The 26,204-nt window shown below is 45.7% G+C and overlaps 1 protein-coding gene across 1 annotated transcript in view; it reads right to left on the reverse strand.

The window, feature by feature from the left end:
• The window catches only part of LOC144944676 (BAI1-associated protein 3-like), a 54,879-nt gene that overhangs the window by 18,537 nt on the left and 10,138 nt on the right, over nucleotides 1-26,204 (reverse strand). The window contains exons 2-22 of the mRNA XM_078873034.1: nucleotides 23,893-23,985; nucleotides 22,094-22,147; nucleotides 20,490-20,556; nucleotides 19,294-19,459; nucleotides 18,716-18,760; nucleotides 18,307-18,406; nucleotides 16,879-16,989; nucleotides 15,956-16,054; nucleotides 14,837-14,937; nucleotides 14,161-14,266; nucleotides 13,330-13,457; nucleotides 12,150-12,231; nucleotides 11,915-11,968; nucleotides 10,437-10,534; nucleotides 8,234-8,285; nucleotides 7,231-7,388; nucleotides 5,955-6,084; nucleotides 4,494-4,637; nucleotides 3,486-3,590; nucleotides 2,520-2,789; nucleotides 1,336-1,398 (exon numbers count right to left, since the gene is read on the reverse strand). Coding sequence (XP_078729160.1) covers nucleotides 1,336-1,398; nucleotides 2,520-2,789; nucleotides 3,486-3,590; nucleotides 4,494-4,637; nucleotides 5,955-6,084; nucleotides 7,231-7,388; nucleotides 8,234-8,285; nucleotides 10,437-10,534; nucleotides 11,915-11,968; nucleotides 12,150-12,231; nucleotides 13,330-13,457; nucleotides 14,161-14,266; nucleotides 14,837-14,937; nucleotides 15,956-16,054; nucleotides 16,879-16,989; nucleotides 18,307-18,406; nucleotides 18,716-18,760; nucleotides 19,294-19,459; nucleotides 20,490-20,556; nucleotides 22,094-22,147; nucleotides 23,893-23,985 — 2,226 coding nt within the window. The remainder of the gene's footprint in view (nucleotides 1-1,335; nucleotides 1,399-2,519; nucleotides 2,790-3,485; nucleotides 3,591-4,493; nucleotides 4,638-5,954; nucleotides 6,085-7,230; nucleotides 7,389-8,233; nucleotides 8,286-10,436; nucleotides 10,535-11,914; nucleotides 11,969-12,149; nucleotides 12,232-13,329; nucleotides 13,458-14,160; nucleotides 14,267-14,836; nucleotides 14,938-15,955; nucleotides 16,055-16,878; nucleotides 16,990-18,306; nucleotides 18,407-18,715; nucleotides 18,761-19,293; nucleotides 19,460-20,489; nucleotides 20,557-22,093; nucleotides 22,148-23,892; nucleotides 23,986-26,204) is intronic.

Raw genomic sequence — 26,204 nt, forward strand, 5'->3', positions numbered from 1 at the left:
AGTAACTCAATGTATATTTATATTCACTTACTGTTAAATCACGCAAAAACACACACCTCAACTACTGAACGTTTGCTTACACATTGTGCACGGATGGCCCAATCTTTGCCTAGTGCTCCAGGGTTCCCCATGACATCGACTTAATCAGCCACAATTCTGATTCAAGTTTCGGTAGGGAGGGGTTATTTGCCAATACAGGGACTCCTCTACTTACGAACGAGTTAGGTGACAAAGGTCTGTTCGTAAGTCGAATTGTTCTTAAGTCCAACTTTACTCCTGTCGATTCCAAACATGTTGTACGGCGTGTACACTAAACACGGGGAATGGCTTTAAAAGTTGCATAATCTCTGGTAGACGTAGATGCCACTGGTAGTTCATGTTTTGCAGATGTAGATGCCACCGCCGCCATCTATTGCGCTACGGTTGAAATCACGACTCTCGGTCCAAACAGGCAACTGGACATACGGACAGGTTTGTTTGTACCTCTGAAAGTTCGTAAGTCGAATGTTCAAAAGCAGAGGAGTCCCTGTAAAATGGTTCAACCAACCGCTGCTTCTTTCTGCCACCCCCCATTTTGTTCCTGCCAAATCTCAACACAAACTTCCTTTACGGACTTTGCGAGTGATAGCCCCGTTGTACTTTTGTTCGTGGAGACTGCGCTCAATCAAAAACCGACGAGGAGGAGTGACTGAGGTGGCCTTGCTTCAATCGACACCGAGACAGTGTGGCAGGCACGGACACGATCGGATTCAACGCTATTTAATAAATAAAATAAAAACTATAGCCGAACATCTTTGTGTTTTTTTCTTTCTCACAAACTTCCTTCGTGAAGCCTACGTGGAATGTTAATGCAATTTGATGCTGCAGTATTCCCTCGCTATTCGCGACAAGGGATGCGTGCCGGAGATGCTCGTGAATAGAAAATATCACGGATGATATTGGCCTTCAAAATCTATATTTTTCTAATGAATTACTTTAAATAAATACATAAGCTATTAAATACGTAAAAAATATAATAACACAAACATACAAATTGGTTATAATAAACTTAAAGTAAATAATACAAAAAAATGTAATAATAGTTTATAAATGGACTTGCCTTAATTTATGATGCTGTGCAGTAGCATCATCATCATCATCATAACTTATCTCATCCCTTTATCTCTCATCATTTTATCTCTCAACACTGCATCTCTCATCACTTTATCCCATCTCTCTCTCTCTCCCGATGCAGTCATGTAGTTTCAGATGCGGACAGCCAAAATCGCCGATAGGAAGTTCGTGAACAACGAGGGAATGCTCTATTTCACAGCCACAAAAGGAAATATACTGTACCTGTATTTTAACAGCTGCGTCAGATGCAATAGCTTCGAGATGGGATTTAATATACAGCATTGTCTGTACAGAGGGAACACACGCACGCACATGGGTGATTCTCAACACTATGGCACGAAGGGCTATATTCTTAGGTTTTTTCGGTAAAGTCACGTAGGTAAAAAATTAAAATTAATAAAAGTAAAATAAAACAAAATAAAAAATCACGACGTTTCGGAAGCAACACAAGCCTCCGTGTTCAGGTGGAACCGTCACAGCCACGACAGCTGTATCAAGTAAATGAGAGATCACAAGAAATACCACCCCGTATATATAATGGTTGAGGGGGGAAGGGCCAGGAACGGCACACTTTTTATTAATATGGTAAGGTGAGGCTTAAGACTAAGAATAGACTGCATAACAAAGGACTGAGCCTTTGTTATGGAGAGGTGCGGTTTGTAACTAGCCCTTCCCCCCTCAACCATTATATATACGGGGTGGTATTTCTTGTGATCTCTCATTTACTTGATACAGGTGTCGTGGCTGTGACGGTTCCACCTGAAGACAGAGGCTTGTGTTGCTTCCGAAACGTCGTGATTTTTTATTTTTTATTGTTTTATTTTACTTTTATTAATTTAATTTTTTTACCTACGTGACTTTACCGAAAAAACCTAAGAATATGAATCCTTGCAGTCACGAAAGCTTCAAATCTAGAACGAAGGGCTATGTTGCCCTGTTTGCTACATTCACTTTCACGTGAACAATGTGATCATCAAAAAGCCATCGCAACTTTGTTACAACGTACGCAAAACAGATGCAGATTGAATTGAGGCACAGTGGTCAGGACACTGCACCATGTATCCGGCAAACAGCCTTTGATTCATAGCCACGGCTGACATCGATGACGAGTAATATCTAAACCGGCATTGTCAATGGATGTACCACACTTAGCCTACCAGCAGGTGGTGTGCGGTGGGATAAAATGTGGGTACTGTCGGCTCTTCCAAGTCGTCTGGCCGGTGTGGAAGAGTAGGCCAAACTACCCTTTAGAACGGGCTCTATTACAACTCCCTCCTGTGGAGGTTCATCCCCGAGCAGCGGCGGCGTGAGGAAGCAACTGCGGCCCTGCACCTTTGCCATCAATTGCCGTTTTCTCCCCCCCTGGAAAGCAAAACGATCGCTCCAACCAGAGCCACCGTCCTCACCTGCTCAGCCATTTCTCTCACGGTGTCCTCCATCTGCTTGTCGAGGTCGTCAATCCCGCTGTCTAGCACGTAGCTGCAAGGGGCCTTCTGAGCCGCTGGCGCTGCTGCTGCTGCTGCCCGCCCAGCTGCGCTGCCGGTGGAGGTGACGGCGGTCGAGCCAGCAGCAGCAGCACCATCAGTTTCCGTCTGCGGCTTCTTGTCGATGAGCGAGCCAAGCAGCGAGGGTAGGGAGCACTGCAGGTGGTGGATGCTGCACAGCCCCACGCAGATCTGCCGTGCAGCAAGGGGAAAAAAGATGTTGCGGCAACAGTGAGCGTTAATCAACATTAAAGAACTGACAAAGGCAACTCCTTCATAAATAGTACAGTGTTGTTCAAATCCTGGTTGAGATTTGACTCGAACAATCATCCCTCCAAGGTGAATAAAATAAATACCGCTTCGCGGGGATGTCAACAGCGGTTGTCTCATGGAGAGACTTGCCCCTGCCATAGGAATTTGGAATATTCACATTGCTATGGCAGGGGCGATAACGCATTCATCCTCATTTACTAAAATTAAACTAATCTTTTATTTCACTAGATAAGGCCCACTTGAGCTATGTAGTTCCTTTGCAGAGGCAATCTGTCCACAAATGATAGCTCAATGAAGTGGCTTATCGTGTGAAAATTTATAGCAGCCAAATACTCTAAATGCATGTTTCTAAATATGGAGGGGAAAACCGCAGGATGCAGAGAAAAGTCCACGCGACCAAATATACAGGCATCATGGTCAGAATCGAACCCACGACCTCCTGCATATCAGGTGAGCGAGATAACATTTCGCCACTGAGATTTGCAGAGGAAATCACTGACTTTTAAAAGTTATTTACCAAGAACGCAGTAAATATGAATCTGAATATTGCTCATTTTGGGGGGGGGGGGGGGGGGGGGGGGGAGCAGCGGCATGAATGTGAAACGGATGTGAAACCTTTGCAGACATCACGAAGACTTGTCCGTTTCCACTGCTGAAACCTTCTGCGACCAGTCGCGCCCTCATCAAAGTCACGTAACTGACGCTGGCATCGCAGATCTCCTGTTGAGATCAAAGGATGAGGAGCATTGTCTCCTAACCTCAAAAGGGCTCGCAACTGCACACTCAAAGAAGCATGTGTTTACGCTTTAAATAACTCGGAGCTCAAGGCAACGTCGCAAAATTCGGTCGGTCGTAACAAAGAGATCTTGTGGCGCACGTGTGAGTCAAGCATCCGAATAGTCAACCCAAGCTCAGAGCCAGCGGTTCTCAACCCACTGGTTGCACCGCATGCTGTGGCATGGTTACCGTGCAGGAAAATAATTGAACTGTGCACGGGGAACGTCAGTGCCACATTTTGGTGACAATAAAAGATAAAAATCCCCCGTATAGCCTTAACAGACTGTAGGGGCAAGTGCTGTGAGCGCGCACCTATAAAGGCTGGCACGGCACACGAGGGGGTGGGTGGCCAGCACCACGCTCGGCCGTGTTTGTCTCCCTAGTGGCGATGTTTACCCACTGCACCCGGTCCTCATTTGAGGCTGAGTCGACCTAGGGGAGGCCCATGCTCGTTTTAAATAATCGTTACTTTGTGTTGGCCGTGAGTGGGAATCGAATTCGGCACGCCGGGTTCGAAGCGGAGCGCGCTAACCGCTACACTTCCGCTGCCCACAAAAAAATCTGAATCCGATTTTTTTTACATCACCTTAACAGACTGTTCGAGCAAGTGTTGTTCGCGAGTAGCACCTATGAAGGCCGGCACGGCACACAAAGCCAGCACCACGCCTGGCCGTCTTTGTCTCTACAGTGGCGGTGTTTACACTTCGCACCAGGTACTCATTTGAGGCTGAGTCGACTTAGAGGAGGCCCAGGACCGGTTCAGTTAATCGTCACTGGTGTTGGACTGAGCGGTAATCGAACTCGGGTTGCCGGGTTCACAGCGCAGTGTGCCAACTGCGAACATACCTCAATGAGTTTGCAGACGAGCATGCTGGTGATGTCCGGGTCAGGCCAAGCAAGTTTTACCCAGAAATCCCGCATGGCGACGAACCAGCTCAGCAAATCGTGTGCCGACGAGCTGTGTCTCACCGCAGGGTGATCCCGCATGAGCTGAGAGCACGGGAGGACACGCGGGTTCAGTTTACAGCCCGGATCCTTGCACCAGGCAGCGCGTTTGCAGACTATACCCATCCCTGAATCGCAGCGGCCCTCACAATACCCCCCGTCATATAAGGAATCTAACGCATACCAAGCGTACTAACCGGAATCGTTACGAACCCTTTCCCGCTCCGAGACGTCTGCAAGTTGCGGGGTGGGTGTCCCGTTCACCGCCGAACCTCGGAGCGTGCGAGCGGCTCGGCGTTAATCTTATTTAGAGCGGTGTAGCAGCGCCGTTGTTTTTAAAGACGCTGTACTCACCGCAGAGAACTGTAGTGACCCGACTGTCATGCTCTACGATAGCTGACGCCAAGCTGTGCCACACGCCCTCCCGCATGGCCTTGTACTTCCGATTCTGTACCGATGACATACACGCATGTACGTCAACAGAACAGAATCGGAAGAAAAACCGATGACGTACACATGTCATCGGAATGGGAAAGGCTTATGATAATGAGGTATCTAATCTCATGCTTCACAACTCAAGAATTAGGGTGCAACAACTAGAGACATAAAACTAGAAACAATTGTTTTATTTTACCAGGTAAGCTCCACTGAGCTGCGACGACAGGAATGTTATACAGCGCAGATCTTGGCTACAATCATGGTTAAACTAAACTACTCAAACTACCTTTAATTTTACCAGGAAAGGCCCACTAAGTTATACAGCTCTTTTTTAGAAGCGACCTAGCCACAAATGATAGCTCAACAAAGTGGCTTATCACGTGAAATTTATTAGCAGCCAAATACTTAATTTAATCCAAAGTATGAGCACAGTATGCACAAGCTGACACGCACAAGTGACGTAGCTGATGGACAGCATTGCCCGGGCTGCGTCAAAATACCGGCGGCAACGCGGGCATCGGTTCCTGAAGAAGCTTCCAGGAATCGGTGTGAAACGTCGGGCACACACGGCGGAACAAGCCGAAAACAGGGTCATCGGGGCCGAAAGCGCGAGGTTCAGGAAGACTGGTCCAGAAAGACTGTGCTCTGAGCCAGGAGGGCTGGGACCAAGAAGGCAGCAAGGGTCAGCGTGGAGTGTGGGAGCTCAGTATGGTGGGAGTTCCTGCCTTCCAGGTAAGGAGAAAACGTGGTCAAAGGTTCAGAGCATGGAGATCCAGAAGGATAGCTGCTCCAGACGAATCGTCATTGTTTGCATCGGCTACCTCTGGAGTGCCGTACTGCGTGCGGTAAACCTTAGCACTTCAAAGCCAACCTTCGATGCCAGCGTACAAAGGGGAATTTTGACCCAACGCGTCAAGAACTTACGTTGTCCTTTTCCAAGGCATTTCTCACAATGCTCTCCGTTTTCCAGTGAACGGTTTTGGCCCAGGCATTGATGGCCCCAAGAAACCACTCGTGGAAGGAGGCGAGGGGCTGCGGCTGATCCTTGAGTGTCCTGCAACACAAAGACAAACACAGTCGATCTGCGATTATTCGTTGGGGGGAGGGCACCCCTCGCCGTTTGAGTTCACATTCCCTTACGGCGTGGCTCGTCAAATCCGTTAGCTGAGGTGGCCAGAACGTTGATAAAACCGACACCCATTTGAGTCACAACCTGCGTACCTAAAACAACACCTCTGATTAGCACGGTGGCTACGTACGGTGCAAAAGAAGTTCAACATACATACATGTAGGATAAACCTATGCATGTATTTGGTGCTAACATGCCTTCTTGTCAGAGCAGCTTACAACACACTCCAGAAAATACAAAGCACGAAGGGCACAGCAGAGAATGGTGAAATTACGAAAATAGCAATGAGGCAATACGAGACTGAACATGGAATATGTACGTACATGTGTTGAACTTCTTTCCCAGCCAACCGTGCTAACCGGAGGTGCGGGGGAAGGACAACAAACTAAAAAAACCCATCCAGTTCTAAAGAAATTAGTTTTCAATCTAGATCATTTAAAGGTGCATAGCTCCAGCGGCTTTCTCATATCGGAAAGAACAGCGTTCCAGACGGCCGCATCTGAAAGCGCGTGATGCGGTGATGTATGATGGCCAGCCAAAAGACGCTGCTACAAAGATAACTGGAGTGAGTTCGCTTGATGGGGTTTATGCTCCCTGACGAGATCATTAAGGTATTGTGGTGTAATGGTTCGCACACGGGGCTTGCAATACCGAGGTCACCGGTGCGATTCCATCTCCCGGCGTGGCAGTTGAAACGGAGCAGGTTTTTTAAAACCCCCCCTCCCCCCACCCACCACCTCCCACTGCCTCTGTCCACCCGAGTGGTATAAATGGGCGCACCATAAATCATTGCTCGGCAGGTCGCGTGTGGTGGGGTAAAGTGTGGGCACTCCCACCTCTTCCAAGACGGCTGGCTAGTGAGGGCCATAATACCCTCCAGAGGGGCTCTCTCTACGGCTCCTCCAATTAGCAAGGTTGGCTACGTACGGCGCGAAAGAAGTTCGTACAGCTGCCTCTCGGAGAAGCCCTTCCACCAGCAGTGGGTTGCACCTAAAACGTCGTGAATGCCATAGTACACCATATCATCTGCAGTGACCTGCGCAACAACAAAAAGGGTCCTCGCCTCCTTACCGATCCAGTCTCTTGTTAACGGCCTGCAGCGAGATGTAGAGGCTGTGCATCGCACTGGCGAGGTCCTTCTCCTTCTTGCACCTGTCCCCCACGCTCTCGTCCGCCTTCTCCCACACGGTTTGCGTCTCCTCCGCGGACCTCCTGATGTCCTGCGCCAGCTGCACGCGCCAGGCGCGCAGGTTCCAGCGTGAGCGGCGGGTGCGCGCGCGCGTGCCCGTCTCACGCCGTTGCCGCCGCCAGTGGAACTCCGCGATTGTTGCAGTCAACGTTCAACGCGGCCGATGCAAACTCCTTGCACGCGCGTATGTGTGCGCGCGTGTGTGTCTGTCTGTTGTGGGGAGTGGTAGTGTAGCGGTTAGCGCACTGCGCTACGAACCTGCCGACCCGAGTTCGATTCCTGCTCATGGCCAACGCCGGTGACAATTATCTGAACCAGTCATGGGCCTCCCCTAGGTCGACTCAGCCTCAAATGAGTACCTGGCGCAGTGTGTAAACATCGCCACTGGAGAGAAAAAGGCGGCCGGGTGTGGGTTTGGCCACCCAACCCCTCGTGTGCCATGCCGGCCTTTATAAGAGCTCGCTAAAAGCACTTGCCTCAACATTCTGTTCAGGCTATACGGGGGATCTTCATCTTTGTGTGTGACTGTGCGCACGCGTGTGAGTGTCTGTGCGCGAGCTTTCCCCCAGCAAAATATGAGTCCTCAACAAGACTGCCGCACGTCAGTGACGCATTGTTAATTCCTGTACGTGCACCGTGGGGTTATACAGAGTTAAACGATTGAATACGCGAATGTTGAACTTCTTTCGCACCGTGCGTAGCCAACCGCACGAATCGCAGGCGCGAAACGGACGCGGCAGTCGTGAGAAGGAATGAGTGGAAAATGCAAACGGTGAAACGTGCATTAAAAAACATATTTAGGCTGTCCGATTGTTATTTAAGTGGAACATCGATTGCAAACTTTGTGGACAGCACGCACGAATGTCTCTCTGGTGGGTCACCTACCATGCCCTCTATTTGTCTGCTCCACACAGCGCAGTAGTTCATGTACACCACCCTACAACACAAGACAGTAAAACGTGCATCGTCGTCCGTGCGCAGCATACAGTAGTTTTAAATTGTCTTTTAACATTACTTATATCCAGAGTTTAAATCAGTTAAAAACCGGAATGCAAAAACCAGTGTTAAGTGTGCATTGTCCTGAACCTACATCGAACCAGAATACTTGTATATTCTGTACTTCAGAGTGAAAACATAAAATAAACTCTGCGCTTACCAGTTAAAATGATAATTATATTGTACTGTTCTATGCAGATAAGATGATAAAGCTTTATGCATATAGAGACACACACAAAGACAAATGCACTGCACACAAATAGAGACAGGCAGACATGGAGACACAGACACACACGTGGAGACATATACGGATACACAAACAAAACATCAGCTGCCGTTTACCACTTCGTAGCAGTGATGTCACCAAAGCGCTTGAACCAGGCTAGGTGTACATTGTGGCCACGTGAAGTGTGGAAAGCTCGCTGGCAGGTCATGGGGCAGACCAAGGTGTTATGGGTTGACCGACTGAGATGATTGGCTCGTTGTTGTGAGCGTCGCTTCTCCACCCTCTGCTGTTGCAACATATTTCACCAGCCTCCTCTATAGAATCCGATCTTGAAGGTAAGTCCACTCAGCTCCAGATCCTCCTGTACCACATTTGTCCATCTCTTCTCTAGTCTGTGCCATGCCTGTGTATCCCCCTCTATCTGGCCAAACAGACGCTGCTTGGTTGGGCATGTGGTGGCTGGGCATGCGGGCTACATGACCCAGCTAACACAGCCTCGCCTGCCAAAGGACTTTGAGCTCTTTACACAATGCAGTCTGGTTAAACCCAGGATGGATTGCAGGCAGGTCATCCTGAATTTTGCATTCTGGCACAGATGTTCCCTTGAAAGAGGTCAACGTTTTGGCAAGCACAGAGAAGAAAGGGCACAACTGTGGCTGAGAATACCCAGAGCTTTGTATGGAGTGAGAGGCCATGTAGCTTCCAAAGCGTTATGTGGCCAATGAAAAGATAATGCCGCTCGACTGATTTAGAGGGAGACCTCCAGTGCCAAATCGGGATTGGTCACACTTCCCAGGAATGGAAACTCATCCACTCTCTCAACTGCCCAAATCACAGGTCTATTTTTGTGTCTATCAGGCAGTATTAATACTGCAGTATTAATACTGCAGTATTAATACTGCAGTATTAATACTGCAGTGTTAATACTGCAGTGTTAATACTGCAGTATTAATATATTAATACTGCAGTATGAATGCTGCAGTATTAATACAGCCACACGATAAGATAGCTCATCCAACTCCTAGCACCTGAGAAGCCGGGTCATTAATTATTATTGTTAATTAATTCACAATTGTTAATTTAGAAAATATTTTTTCACAATCGAATGTTAATGATTCACACCCAGGCTCTCATCGGCACTGCTACAGACATAAGCCACCCCAAAACATCGCCTCACGTCAGCTACACATCTCTCTCGGCTGTTGTGTTTCTAGAAAGAAGCAGGTGAAAGGGGACTTCATATTTGAGGAAGTCAGTGTGCCCAGAGTTTACCCCACCACACGCGACCTACCGATTGACTGCCGGGTGGACAGAAGCAGGGCGGGGGGGACGTTCGGAATCTCTGTCATACGAAGTGACGAGAAATGGATCGCAGCTCCGGTGTGCTCACCAATTGCTCCACAGCAACAAATTTTACCACATAGTGACGCAGCAAACGACAGTATCGGCTCAGGGGGTGCGGCAGTCAGTCAGGGTGGGGACCCCAATATTTGATTTGTCTCGCACGGTCGCACCTAGGCTATTATATAGCGCAGCGATTTACAGCCTGTTTGGATGAAAATAAAACATGGAACGTAAATGAAAGCATTTCCATGAAAATACATTTGAACCGCGTTTTAAGGAATTGTTGTTCTTTGACGCTGTTGTTGAAAACAAATCTCATGGTGGTTGACAAGGGGCTCCCCCAACTGGTAGCTTTGGCCACCAGAGGGGGGGGGGGGGTAAGGCATGCCCCACGCATGCAGGGGGTGCTCGTTACGCCACTGGCACTACACCTATAACCACCGATATTATTGGTCACCGGGTCACACCAATGCAATGCCCAGTAGCTTGCCATCCGCATTTCTGGTATCGAACGTCTGGTACCTGGTGAATACATTGTTGTACTTCTCCATGGTGCTGAGCTCCTCTTCGATAAGCTCACACAACTTGGCCATCGCCTGCATGAAGTCCTTCTTCTGATGCTGCAGACGGAACGACGGCACGGTGTTAGTCGGGAACACAACAGCGTGCGTGTTTGTTTTTACTATTTATGAAATGAACATTTCAATCGTCTGAACTGGCATGCGTCAAATTATGTCGCCAGGCTCAATGCAGTTGAGGAATCAGCTGAATCGCTTGAGAACCTGATTTATACACTGGTATCATCTTTTATTACTGAAAAGCAGGTGTAGAGCAGTAAAAGTATATTTCATTTTTTATTGTTGTTCTGAATCTTGTTTACCCATACATTTCTGAGTCTCCATATTCTTTTTCAAGAGGGTCCTTTGAAGTTTTTTTGTTTTTGCAGTTGGGGGTAATCGTGCCACTGTGTTATACCAATCCAGTAATTGGCGCCACGGTGGAGAGATGTTAACTGCCTCGCCTGGTATACAGGAGGTCGTGAGTTCGATCCCGACCCTGACGTTTGTATACAGTATTTGGGTTTGCATGTCCATCTCCCCGTGGTCGTGTGGATTTTGACGAGGTCCTCCGGTTTGTCCCCTATATATTTAGAGATATGCACTTGAGTATTTGGCTGCAGTCAATTTCCACGTGCTAAGCCACTTCGTTGAGCTATTGTGGCCAGGTCGCTTCTGAAAAAAAGATATATAGCTCAGTGCGCCTTTCCTGGTAAAGTAAAAAAATAGTTAAGTTTAGTCATTTGTGGCCAGGTCGCTTCTGAAAAAGAGATATATAGCTCAGTGCGCCTTTCCTGGTAAAGTAAAAAAATAGTTAAGTTTAGTCATTTGCAGGCAATTCATTTTATTTTGTATTAATTTTAATTTAATTTTTTACCTACGTGACTTTACCGAAAGAACTAAGCGTATGAATCCTTGCAGTCACGAAAGCTTCAAATCTAGAATTAATCAGCACTGGGATGTTTTGGGTCAAAACCAGTTGCATCGTATGTTTTTAGCTATGGGAAGCAACCAGAGAATTCGGAGGAAACCCAGGCAGAACAGGAGGAGAACATACAAACTCCACACAGAGAGGCACCCGAGTCGGGGAACGAACCCACGAGCTTCCTGCTGTGAGGTGCAAGTGGTACCGCTGCTCCATCCTGCTGCCCAAGTAAGTAAGGCATCGTAGACGGATACATACGATAGGATAATAAGTAAACAACAATTACATAGACGAGTTGAGGTAGAGAATCAAGGACACACATTGATTGTATGGTGTATGTCGTCTCGACTTTTCAGCGCAGACCAGTGGGGGCAGCCAATGAGTGGGGTGTTTCAGACCATTTGGACAGCAGTGGAGAAGGAGCCACATCGAGCCTAGTTTGATGGAAGGTTTGAGAGACAGACAGTGGTTGTTTTCGCGAGAAGGTAGAAGGACAATAACCACAATTGTACAATTACCCGGAATATCTCACAGGTTTTCTTCTTGCTTGTGTACCACACATTGGCTCCCTCCTAAATCGCACACGTCGCACGCGGGAGACAATTCATGTAAAAAAAAAAAATGCACGCACTTAATCTTTTTTTCTCTCGAAAAGTTCATTCGAATACAGTTGATCTTCGCCGACGCCATTATAAGTTTCGCATTTGTGTCAAATAAATCACGATCAAAGTAATTTCGATTTGCGGAACGTACCGTGATTTCCCGTTCAATGCTCTCCATTAGACATCTGGAATTCCCTTGAATAATCTTGGAATTGTTCATGTGCTCCAGTAGCCTGTCATAATCAGACAACAAACACACTGCTATGACAACGTGAAACTGATTTCTGACAAAGATCTTTTCTGTAACCATCCTGGCGGAAAAATTATTTCGTCACAAATCTTCTGCAATTTCACGACATCATCTTCATCTAAGTCAGAGGTTCCGTCATTGCACGGTGACGAACACCTGGATTTATCAATTCAAATCTGTGATTGTATAGCTCGTGCAGAGCAAAACAGATGCATTCAGTTTGCAAGGGGAACCAACAATGTCAATGCTTATTCAGTGGGAATGTTCCACTTTGGCAGGATCCAGTGGAATGCCTCACACCGAAAATGCTGCACGTTGCATTGTGACTATTTATTTAACCCAAGTCAAACATCACGTTAGTCGCGTCGCCTGGCCAATGAGACGGTTCACCGCTTCGTGTGCTTTCAGATGCACTTCTGCGGCCATCTGGAATGCTAAACTGATATTCGGAAACCACTGGAAATATGCACGTTTAAATGTAGTTTGAAAACTTTATTTATTTAGAATTGCTGTTTGTGTTTAGTTAATTGTCCTTCTCCCGCACCTCCGATTAGCGCGGTTGGCTATGTACGGTGCGAAAGAAGTTCAACATACAGTACATACATTCACTGAAGGGGTTTCCCGTGGATGTGGGCCTTAACATACAACACACACTTGATATTAAAAAAATACGTAATGAAATGCATCAAGTGTCGTGCAAACTACTGAGACTGCTGTGCAGTTCAGTGAGGCTTCAGCTGGTGTGGAGTGTGTGCATCTGTGCATGTTTCACCGTGGGGAGTGGTCGTGTTGCGGTTAGAGCACTGCGATATGAACCCGGCAACCCGAGTTCGATTTCCGCTCACGCCCATCACCGGTAACAATTATATGAATCGGTCCTGGGCCTCTCCTAGGTCGACTCAGCCTCAAATTAGTACCTGGTGCGGTGTGTAAACATCGCTACTGGGGAAACAAAGGCGGTCGGGCGTGGTGCTGGCCACCCACCCCCTCGTGTGTCGTTCTGGCCTTTATAGGTGCTCGCTAACAGGACTTGCCCCTACAGTCTGTTAAGGCTACACGGGGGATCTTTGTCTCATTTCACCAGAGGGTTTCTTTCAGCTGCTTGAGAGCTTCCTTGGAGGAGTTGGGGAAGTGCTGTTCCAGTTGCTGCAGTGAGGCGAGACGCTGCTTCGTGAACTCCAGCACGACTTCCTTCAGCCCGTCGTTCTGCTAGGCGAGGTTAGAACAACAAGCTGCCCTTCATTCTGATGGCATTCTCACCTTTGGATTAATCACAATCAGAATATTCATTTATAATGCAGGAGGAATGCGATGAGCTATAAAGCTCTTTTTCACAGATGTCAAGTAGTTCACAGATGTCCAATAAGACTTTTCCACCCCCTCGGGTGCAGTCCCATCACTCGATCCAACCCCAAATCCAACCGGTTGTAACCCCTAATAAATCGTGATACACAGACTCTGGCTGTTGCCTGATGATGCTGGTTGTAATTATTGGTGAAACGTCGTACTCGAATTGTAAATGTTGTGGGTTTACTCTCCAACACATTGGTGTGCTGTACTAGTACAGTGATCCCTCGTTTATCGCGGTTAATGGGGACCGGAACCCCTCGCGATAGGTGAAAATCCGCGAAGTAGGATTGGCCCCCTAGGAATTTGCGTATATGTGTGTGTGGGTACCAGAATGTTTAAAATATGTATATTTATACTTTATATATATATTTTACTTAAATCTATTTAATTATAAAACCCTAATACTGTACATTCACTCTCTCTCTCTCATATGATACGTATTATGGTGTTCTACACTCACCAATGACAGTAGTATCTTGAGACTTGACTCCATGACGATGACGACGATGACAATGACATTTCAGAACTACTTGTTATAGAACTGCCTGCTATGAGTACATACCTCTGTGTCATCTGTCCAAATATTCACAGTCCCTGTGAATAGGTCTTTAAAGAACTTGATGTCCAATGGTTTCTTGTTATGTTGTTTCATATATACAGACCACTTCCTGCAAATAAAAATGTTAATATTGTGTTAATTAATTTTCGAGCATCTCGTAGACAGTGTGCATATTGTTATCCCTAACTTAGAATAATTATAACGTATTCACCAAGGAAGGTTCTGCTACTGCATTGAGATGTTTGGTAAAAATCAATGACACGGTATGTTTTTAATTCAGCTATGGGAAGGAGACCGGAGAGCCAAGAGAAAACCCATTCAGGGAATAGGGGGATAATGTACAAACTCCATGCAGGAAGGCACCTGAATCAAGAAGTGAACCCAGATCCTTCTTGCAGTGAGGCATGAGGATTGTGCAACCCTTGCCCCACCTCATCCCCCTCTAATGCTTAGCCCAGGGGTCTGGCAACCTGCAACTCCGGCTCTTTAAGGACTGCTTCGTGACGTTATTTATTAAGGACCGCCATCTCGTATTTGCCACGTGCATTGCGGCTCTTGAATTAGAAAAAAAAATGTCTCTTCTTATTATTTTTGATTGCCGACCCCTGGGCTTGGCCTAACCGTTGAAGACGGCGAGCGGCGCCTCAGCGCGTTGTGTGGCGTGTGAGGGCACACGTACTGAGCGAGCATCTGCAAGGTCGGCAGGTCCGCTTGGCACCCATAGAGCAGGAGGATGTCGCTGGCTTCTTCGTTCAGCTTGCCGTCCCACAGGGGTTTCTGCTTAAAACCAGACAAAGATCCCCCTCGTAGCCTTAACAGACTTTTTGGGGCAAGTGCTGTGAGCGAGCACCTATGAAGGTCGGCACAGCAACACGAGGGAGTGGGTGGCCAGCACCACGCCCGACCGCCTTTGTCTCCCCAGTGATGATGTTTACACACTGCACCAGGAACTTATTTGAGGCTGTGTCGACCTAGGGGTGGCCCAGGACCAGTTTAGATAATCCATCACGGGTCTTGGCCGTGAGCGGGAATCAAACTCAGGTCGCCGGGTTCGGAGCGCAGCGCACGAACCAGCGCACCACCGCACTGCTTACAACACACACGCACAGCCAGCATGCATGTGGTGAGCAACACTACCAGGGCCACCTTGTATATCAATACTTGTGCATTGATACATACACGCACACATATACAATAAATACACTGCGATACTGAGTTGGCAGTGGTGGACACTGCTATTGCAGCGGAGATCATCTCTGCTTTGGAGAAGGGACAATTCCTAAAACGTCGTTTTAGGCGAGGGAGCTAACATCTCGACACTGTGGCTTGTAAAAATGTGGAGCTAATTGGAATTGCCGATTAATTATTCCTCTATAAACACAAAATACAAATACACAAACAAGGATTCCATAACAACACAGCACATAAAAGTGCAATAATTTGTCTTTCGTATGAAAATTATAAGCATTGCATTAGCACTTTCATGATAACAAAGCCAATGACGATCACTATTATCACTTCGCATACTATTACAGCTTAAAGCAAACAGTGGTGCACTCTGCGTAGGTTATTAAACGGGACGTATAAGCTGATTGTTGTACTCAGTACATACATTCGTCTTCGATAACCTAATACCAGTGGTGGGCCATGTATTTTACACCTAGGCCTTCAGTACTATCCTCCCGCAATTAAACCACCTTCGAATAACCTCACCATGACTCTAGGGCTATAGGCTATTGTGGGCAACAGAAGACAGTTGAACAACAACAACAGAAGGCATGGGTTGACAGGTGCTTACCTGCTGCTCGTTGTGCTCCCACTCCACCAGTGCCTGGAGAAGGAGCTCGTAGACCTGCGAGCTCAGGCGCGCCGGATCCCGACTCAGCGACGTGTCCCTCTGCACAGTGTCAACACGGCCACGGTGTAGCGAAGCGAACGCTGACGTGTGGAGCAGTGCACTAGCACCAGCACATTGCCCAACCTTGCCCCACGTCTAAAAGTATGCAATGATATCAGTAGTCTCCATACCTGTCAACCCATACGGTTTACCCGTATTATTGTACAGAGAAATTGAGTTTCAGGTCCATACGGCCGGCGTACAGCCATTTCAATACTTGTTTGTATATCTCCCTTGTGATGGGACTTTGTCGGATGAATGTTAAGATTTATAAGGGCACGGGGTGACCAATAAGGTCTGAATTGATCCGTAATAAGGTGGGCACTGATAAGGGGTTGACAGGTATGGGTCTCTGCCAATTGCTATTGCAATCACCATAGACATTGGCCGCGATCACACTGGCACAGGGGCGGCTTGGCAGCCCGCATGCGGCTCTTTAAGGACTGGCTTCGTCACGTTAATTATTAAAGAACACCATCTCGCATTCACCACAGTGCGTTGCGTCTCTTCTTGTTAAATGTCTCTTCTCATTATTTTGGTTGCTAACCTCTTGCTCTGGCACGTGTGAACGTACGCATTACGTAATCCCAAAGATAATGTACATTGATTTGCTAATCAACAATACATACCTACGTGTGTCTATGAGTATTTTTATTATTATTATCAATGCCTTCTCAGTAGCAACATACACGTTAAGAACATGTTCACTGACAATCAAGCATGGGGAGGCCTTCATCCAGCGGTGGATAGACAATAGCTGATTATGATTTGATCAGGGTGAAAGCCTGCATGGACGTGTGTACGTGTGAGTGTTGCGATATTACCTGCTCTGTGGAGTAGCTTACTGAGACTCTACACGTCCCTTTGTCCAGACAACGTCCATTCTTCTTTTTCAGGAGTGAGTAAGAGTCGATAGTTTCCGGTCTTTCCATGCTCTGTGATAGACGTAACACATAGCAGTTGCCATACCCGATGTTCGAATCAGCCATCAATGAGCCAAACTAGCAAGATGAAAGCGACAACTATCCAATTACTGGAATATACCTCCTTTTTGGACGGGCTGGTTACTTCTACTAATTACTTAAAATAAACAGCACCGCTCATATATTCAACTTGTGGAGTAAATTCCTACAACTTATATCAGTCAGTTTGTGCCCAAGTCACACTGCAAGGTCACAATAATAGTGAAACAAATCTCACGGTACAGTACTTAATTTCCGTTATTGGAATACCCAGAGATACACACCCTACGTATGGATCTACAATGTTTTGGTGTTTTTCTTTACTCGTATAAGCCTCATTTGTATATGTACATATCTGATTTGTGTGAAGGATCACTGGGGAGTGACATAACCCGAAGATTTAGTGGCCATGTTCCCTCTGTTAGTGACCGAGCCGGTGGATATCTACAGGAATAGTCCCGTGATGATCTGAAACGCTGTCGGCGAGCTATCAAAAGTGGGAAGTGGCGTTACAATGTGGTCCACGGTTTTACGTGATGAACGCAGTCGCACAGTTGTGGATATTCTTAATCGTCTGTCGGTGCAGGAGATCGCCGGCATCTGCCGTGCGATGCTCTGATGTGAAACGACAAAGAGCCCTGCTGCTGAATAGCTGAGCTAGAACCCAGGCCAATTTAGTTGCAGATGGTGCATACTCCTGAAGGGGTTCTTCCTTTTCAATATATGCAAGTTATACTGAAATAGTGGGGAAAGGTCTTGTGCTGTAATTCCAAAACGTAAACGCAAATTTCTTTATATCAGAATCAGAATATTTATTTTTATTGGAGGAATCTGATGAGCTATAAAGCTCTTTTTCACAGATGTCCAGTCGGGGCGGGCTAGACTATTACAACAACAAACAATACTAAATACGATAGTAGTGTAAAGTATAGACAAGATAAACAAATCACTTAAAAAATATACAAATAAAACTAAATTTCTTATCATATCAGGTAAAGCCCACTGAGGTATTAACTTATTTTGCAGAAGCTACCTGGCCAGAAATAAGAGCTCAACAAAGTGGCTTATCAAGTGGAAATTTATAGCAGAAAAATATTGTAAATAATCTAAATGCAAATAAGCAACCAGAGCCCCTTTCTGAGGTTCTACGGGCCTCTTGAGTCGTTCTCTCTCTTCAAGATCGAGAAAACACTGCACGCGTTACACAGGTCCGATTGATTTTACATTGCACCATTAGATCATGACATCCCGAACAACAGAACGCAAAGCTGTGCATTGTGATGTACTCACACTCAATGGAACTACAATGCTGCTGTGACGTTTCTTGGATTCTCTTCTGTCGTTATCCTTTGACTTGAACTCGAGAAAATGCCTTTCTTGAGATATTTTCCTGCAGACGACATCAGCAATAACAAATGGCGGTGGTCATTTAGTGTCCTGAAACACGGTCATGCTTATGCACTTCCCAGAAACGAGCTGTATTTCCATTTGTTTAATATCAAAATACAATTGACTGACATTGTTTAGCTGGTCGACAAAGTCAAACGAAGAAGTATCCATCGATGTCGCAGTTTGACAGAATCACAAGCTCACAAGCAAGCATGCAGGCAGCTATGTAGATAGCTGTGTGGGTTGGTTGGCAGGTGTGAAAATAAATCTAAATATAGTGTTAACAATAATACAAATACAAACAACTTACCAGAAATTTATAAGTAGGTCTTTGTCCCTTCCATCTGTGAGATCACTGGACAAAAACAGAGTAAAATAACTTAAGTTCATTGTAAAACCAACATTATTATTATCATCATCACTGTATTAGAATAATACACGAGACATTGTGTTTGTAGCCTGTCAAATTAGACAAATGAACAGATTCATTCATCGGAATGACAGCAATCGCCGTATTTGCGGCACCACCGGAGTGTGCTAATAATGTACGTGTGTGTGTATTGCCAGCCTCGCAAATAATTATTATAGGTGCTGTGCACAGCCCAGTGTTGAACTATTTTACTATTTATATTTTACTAGGTAAGGCCCACTGAGTTATATAGCTCTTTTCAGAAGCGACCTGGCCACAAATGATACCTCAACGAAGTGGCTTATCGAGTGGAAATTTAAAACGGCATGTTTCTAAATGTGTAGGTGAAAAAACCACGGGGAGAACATGCAAACTCCAAATATATAGCAGGTGTCAGGGTCGAGATCGAACCCGCGACCTCCTGTATACCAGGCGAGGCAGTTAACATCTCACCACCGTGGCTATGGGGGAAAGCTCACAGCTTGAAGGCATGTCTCCACGAGTGATGAGGCATCTGGTCTGTGGTGGTGGAAGCAGGCTGGTGGGGCGAGTCGGTGGATGACTCGTCCGCGTCTAGCACTCCCGAACTGCTCCCCCTGCGGCCGATCTCAGCTTTAGAAACCAGTTGCGCGGTGTACGAGGTCGCTGCAGAAAGAGGAAGACCATGATAAGGTTTGCTCACCCGTCTGGTTTTTTTGCCAGGATCGTACAATTTTGAGGTAGCCATTCTGGTAAATGTGTAAGTCTTCCCGGGATAGTACGATTGTTGGTTTTTTTCAGTTGCGTCATGACTACAACTACGATTAATAATAAACCACTCAAGACACTACATCTACGTATTGTGAGCTATCCAACTTTCCGCAAAATGTCCTGGTTTCTTTGTACCTGAGACGCAAAAACGCTAGGAATGGCTCTTTCACGATCAAGTCGACCCTCAAGGTTCTTACATGTAGTGGCGGTGTGCCAATGATATCTGAGGGACGTGCCATCCTTTGCTCTGTATCTTTAAATACATTTACTGATTTATTCATTGTCTTTTCTGCCACAAGACAAAAACATTTTTCTTGAACCTTCTCTGGAATCAAACCTGAATTTAGTAGTAGGTTTTTACCCTTTCAACTGGTACAAAACTGACACCTTTATACAAGGCATCATGTTTACAATAACCACAACACAAGCAGCCAAAATGCAAACAAAAAGAAACAACTCTGATAATGATATGCACGTATCACAACACAAGCAGCCAAAATGCAAACAAAAAGAAACAACTCTGATAATGATATGCACTTATCATTATCAGAGTTGTTTCTTTTTGTTTGCATTTTGACTGCTTGTGTTGTGGTTATTGATATGCACTTATCATTATCAGAGTTGTTTCTTTTTGTTTGCATTTTGACTGCTTGTGTTGTGGTTATTGCAAACATGATGCCTTGTATAAAGGTGTCAGTTTTTGTACCAGTTGAAAGGGTAAAAACCTACTACTATATTTTGCCACTGGTAAAGGAGGTCTCATAGTGCAAACCTGAATTGTTACTTGATGTGAGATATGGAAAACAATGGAATATCATGAAGCAGCACTGGGCTAGTGCATCTCACGAGGTAGTGCTGGGCCTAGTGATCATTGTTTGTGTAAAGGTATGCACGGGCACCGTACAGTAAGATTTTAAGAGCTTACCACTTGCTGTTTTTGAATTATGATTTGTAGGTTCTTCAACAATAATCTTCAAAAAATGAGCTGGCGGCTGGGAGGGATACGTGAGCAAAAATAAAAAAAATGGTTACATTATTGTCCGTTATTTCCTTTACCCAAACAACAGTCCCCACCGCAGTCGACCTGTTCACGTTGACCCACTCTACTCCATTCAAATACAAGTCGTTACAAGTCGCACACGCCTGATGATTGCTAAACATGCCTGACGTGACTTGGAGGGGAATGAGTAAAATTTATATGCAGTACATTATATCCTTATATCCTGTATTGTGTTTGTGAATTATACAATTTTTATTTAACTTTGTTGCATACAATGAGTGTCAGTTACTCAGTATTTTTTTTTTTAAGTGAAGGACAGATAACAATATCTATGGGACCATTTCTGTTGTTGTTGCCAGTATCAAGATTATAAAAAAAATAGGCTTTCCACTTTCCGGCAAGAATACAGGATGTGTTAAGATTTTCAAACACCAAATAGACACCTATTACAAGACATCACGTCTGCATTAACCACATATGCCTGTGGTCTTCTTCTTATCGTACGGCTGATGTAGATGCAGAGCAATGACTGCAATTTTACATTCAGGTGGCTCAAGCCAGACAACCGCGTCAGGAGCAGCGGAGTGCATCGCTGTGATGTCTCCTTCGTATTTGTGGATCGGGCATTGTGTCGTTATTCGTTGTACGATCTGTTCTGGATGACCACAGTCGCACCACTAATGGAGAGTTTTAAAATTTTAATTTCTGCATCTGCTGCCATGGTTTGTGCCGATGTGGTTTAGGGTGGACCATGAGCTTCACGGAATATCAAACCCAGGGATCTTCTGCTTTGGGTCTTTCACAAGGTGTTTGTGAATTCTTTTGCACTCCATGCTTGTGGTAAAACATGCAAACAAACACGATTTAATCGTTCTTTCCAGAAAGGGTATAAGTCTATTATTGTTCAACATATAACAACATTATACCTAATAATCAACCAGGAATATCCTTAACAATCGTGACGTCACTCCATGTCGACCAGCCCCCCTTCATTAATAATCACGAGCAGGTTACGTCCTCCAAATGGACCCCCCCTCATTAATAATCATTATAAGGTAACGTCCTCCAAATGGACACCCCCCCACATTCATACTAATTAGCGGCTGACATCACTCCACATGGGGGGCCGAGGCGCCTCCTCCCCCCTCCTCGGCGTCAACTTACAGCCCTCACTACAAAGGCAGAACCCTCACGTCACGCGATCTCGGTAACGCTGTTGAGACATCAAATTTAAAAGGACGTCATGATGAACAAGGGATTATAACCCTAAAATGAGATAGGTCTGTTTCACCGCGCCCTTACAAATTGCACACGCATTAATGCAATGGATATCACGTCGCGGTCTGCTTTTCACTTGCAAGTTTCAGATTTACTGCAATACACCCGTCCTTGGACGAGCAAAAATCTAGTATTTACAATATTTACAAACAATATGCACGATACTAACTTGGCAAACGTGTGTGTAATTTGTACAAGTTTTAACGTTCTTGAAAAACAGCTTAGTATAACAATGGTGGTATTTAACGTACCTTGGCAGCTTGCACCTTGTGCAATATGTCAGCATGCATCACCCTGGGAAACACCTGCAGCAGCACGGCCAATGTGGCAAGGGCAGAAACAGGGTGCGCTGCCGTGAGGAGACTGCTGAAGCTCAAAGTAGCATCCATAATCATCAACAACAACCGCCGTTCGCCACTAAGTGGCGGTGATGTCACCACGGCGCTTGTGCCATGCTAGGTGCACTATGAGACTACGTGAGGTGTCTAAGGCTCGCTGGCAAGAGGTCACGGTACAGACCCAGGTGCCGTGTGTTGATTGACTGAGTTGACTGGCAAATGCACCAGTAGTGCTCCCCACTGTGCCAACTTTCTGTGTTTTAGCCGCCCGGCACTCCGCTCGCTGTTGCTGGAGGGCGACTGCGCTTCATCACAACTCCTTCCACCTGCAAGTGCACAGGATGACTCGTCCGTGTAATTAACTAAGGGCTGATTAATTATTGAAGCCAGTAATCAAACCAAAAATTTCCCCCAATGTCTCTCGAAAGCAATCCTCCTCCCTTTGTACTTGATTTTCCTGGGCATTGAGATTAGATTTAAGCAAATAACTTACATTAACTCTGGTTTTCATAAATGGTCCCTTCATACCTGTCAACCCATACATTTTACCCGTATTCTTGTACAGGGAAATTCAGTTTTTACGTCCATATGGCGTAGAACCATTTCAATATGGGCCAAAAATAAAGTCTATTTGTTTTTATTTCTCCCTTGTGGTGGGACTCTGTAGGATGAACGTTGAGATTTATAAGGGGCACGGGGTGACCAATAAGGTCTGAATTGGTCTGTAATAAGGTAGGCAATGATAAGGGGTTGCCAGCTATGTCACCTCCACGCTCCGATTATATACGGACATTAATGTGACCGCTATGAATGACCCCGATTCAAACCGTTCCACCAATCAGCTTCTTCCCGCTCAAAGGCCCCATCCAAGTGTGCATTAGCGGGGCAGCCAATCGCGCAAGTCGGAGCGCGCGTTTGAACTTGTCGGCCGGTAACAGCCTGACGGCTAATAACCAATGGCACACAAGCGTACCCATTTTAAACGGACATGGTCTGTCAGTGCTATACCTGACGGTGGGCATAATTGATTATTACCGTGCACTCACAACGACCTTAAAGCTGAACTCAAAATCTGAATTAGGGTGGACTCAGAATAACCACAGCGCCTGGATAGGTGGCCACCACACACGACACCTACCGTGCGTGGTGGCCATCCTTCCAAGCACTACCCCAGGCTCATTCCTGCTGGGACTTTCGAGATCAGACAAGACAGTGCACATCCTGTGTGATTTGTCCGAAATCGCGATGTGAATTAGCCCCTAGTTGTTAATGCATTGCAGGAATGCGTGGTCACAAGCACAGGCTGTTGTACTTGTCCAGGAATTAATTCTTGCAATAAACTGTTGCTAACCTCCCTCCCCAGGTTTTAAAAATAAGTTAATTGTTGATGCTGCATTGGCAACGGCACACGTTGCACAATTAATATAAAAACCCAACACACTGGTCAACAGCATTGTGGCCTTGAAATACAAATATATAATCGGTGACCTTAGAGACTTGGCCCTTGTTCATAACACGTAAATAATTGCCGTATTATATGAGGGTTACCCCACGTTTTATTTATCGGACAAAATATATCGAAGAAAAGTGAAACCTACCCAAAGAACGAGCAGATTTTTTTTCGGTTAAACGCGCCTTACTTTTCTTGAGGGCAGTGTTGTTGATGAGTGTGTTGAGTGTGTTTTTGTTGTTTAAAAGGAGTGCGTGTTTACCTTGTCTAAAAGCGTCTTAACTTTGCCATCTCTTTCACTGTTTGGCTTCCACTGATGATGAATGGTATACAGCACCTCTTCATACAACAGGCTCTGTGCAAACACACACACAAAACAGCTTTAGCCTCCTCATGCTGTAAAAATATAGTTTTTTGACAAAATACTTTTAAAATACGATGTTTATTTTACCAGGTAAGGCCCGCTGAGCTGTATAGCTCTTTTTTAGAAGCGACCTGGACACAAATTATAGCTCAACGAAGTTGCTTATCATGTGGAAATGTATAAGCAGCCAAACACTCTAAATACATGTTCCTAAATGTGGAGGGAAAAATCGGAGGAAATGGAGAAAATCCACATAACCACGGAGAGAACACGCAAACTCCAAATATACAAGCGTCAGGATCGAACCGACGACCTCCTGTATACCAGGTGAGGTAGCTAACATCTCACCACCGTGGCATCCCAAAATTACATTCAATCCAATTGCATGTACATGCCGCTTTGGAAAACTACTCAGTTCATGTCTTCAACAATGCATCTGAATGTAACAATGAAACCCTGATCACACATCCATCCTTGACGATGTTCTCATGTCAATTGCTCCGGAAAAGTTTATAAAAGTGGATGGACTGGGAAATGATCTTCGTGACCACTCAAGGATATATGGCATTCGACAAAATAAACTGCTTCAGGTTTATATACTTAGTTCTTTCGGTAAGGCACGTAGAAGGGAAATAATAAAATAATAAAAATACAATTCTCACGACGTTTCGATTGCAACACAAGCATGCATCATCAGGTGTGAAAACCACAGCAAGAAAATAAAAAAAATGCTTCAGATTCCACATAAGATCATATTATAACGCTCTTTGAAATAATTGGACCATCAGGCCTTCATCTATGACATCGCCAAATTCTGGCCGACCTCACTACGCATGCAAATATTCCTATAAATGCACTTCGTGTTGTCTCTCTTCCGAAAGAATCTTCCTATCTATAGTTGACAGACGTGCCCCTTTCAAATAAATAAGTGTGTAGAGTCACAGCGGGCAATCATGACCACCTCACATGGGTTTCACCAAGAAATTGCCCGGCCCATCCACTCCAGAATCGCCGCTTTGCAATTCGCTCATCAAATGGAACAGGGCAGCACCAAATGTCGGTTTTTGTTTCCAACCCTTCTCAGGGTTATTATCTTCATGGGATTCAAAAGATGATTCCTCGAAGGTAAAACGTCTGAATAACTAACGGCGCACAGGAGACTCTTGAATATTGTGAGCAACCTGTGTTGATATCATTTTTAGAGACTAACAATGTTACTTGTACCTGCAGCTCAGTTATTCTGGCACATTTTGCCCTCATATTTGTGCTGCATTTCTGTTGTTATTGTTGTTATTCGAGTGCATTTCCTTTACGACAGTCAAATACCTCCTTTGCGATCTGTGAGATATTCCTCAGAGAGCCTCTACTCGTTCTCTGCATTGTTGATTATTTTTGTCTTTGCTGCTGTAAAATATCCCGCCGTGATAAATACAAAACAACTCAAAGAGCTGCAGTCAACATTGATAACCTCTAACCTCCTACAAGCACTGCGCTCGCACGCGGCATTTGCGCGGGAAATACGTCCCTGGTGGGGGGGGGGGCAGTGGGAGGGGCGGGGCGACGGGGGGAAGCGGGGGGAGGGGCGACGGGGGTGACGTCATCGCACACGAGCCCCGCCCATCGCTGTGGGATTTGGTTGGTTCCATGGGGCCAGCCAGCAAAAGTTTATTTTATTTTATCAGGAAAAAAATATAATCAAATCCACAATGTCATCTGTCTGGACTAGGGGTAATCCCGCAGCGTCAGCGATTTAACAGGCTTAAAAAGAACACGATTTCCCGCTCAATATACTGTACATGTATTCACATAAAGTGTAACGCCTCGTGGCTTTCGCGACCAACAACATCATCCATAATAGAGGTTGTTTTGGGTTAGATCGTAAATATATGTGTCATTAAACCCACCACCTCATGGGTGGTGGCGGGTAGTTACACATAACCCCCAAAAAACCCACTATTATATATTACACATAGGTTTGAGTTTCAAACATTTGGCATCTGGTGAAACGATGTTATTGAATTAAGCATAAACGCATTGCAACCACGCGCCAATCCATTGCTGGATGGATTAAGGCCTCCCACGTCTAGCGGTCGTGGAGATCATTCGGCCATACTTCCCCACGCTTTGTCAGCGAGCACCCCATTCGCATGCCGCTCGCGATGGCCACAGCCGAGGGGGATTAAGTTCAGCTGGGACGTGAACCCATTGAG

The sequence above is a fragment of the Lampetra fluviatilis genome, chromosome 35 (assembly GCF_964198595.1).
Source record: "Lampetra fluviatilis chromosome 35, kcLamFluv1.1, whole genome shotgun sequence".
Lineage (NCBI taxonomy): Eukaryota > Metazoa > Chordata > Hyperoartia > Petromyzontiformes > Petromyzontidae > Lampetra > Lampetra fluviatilis.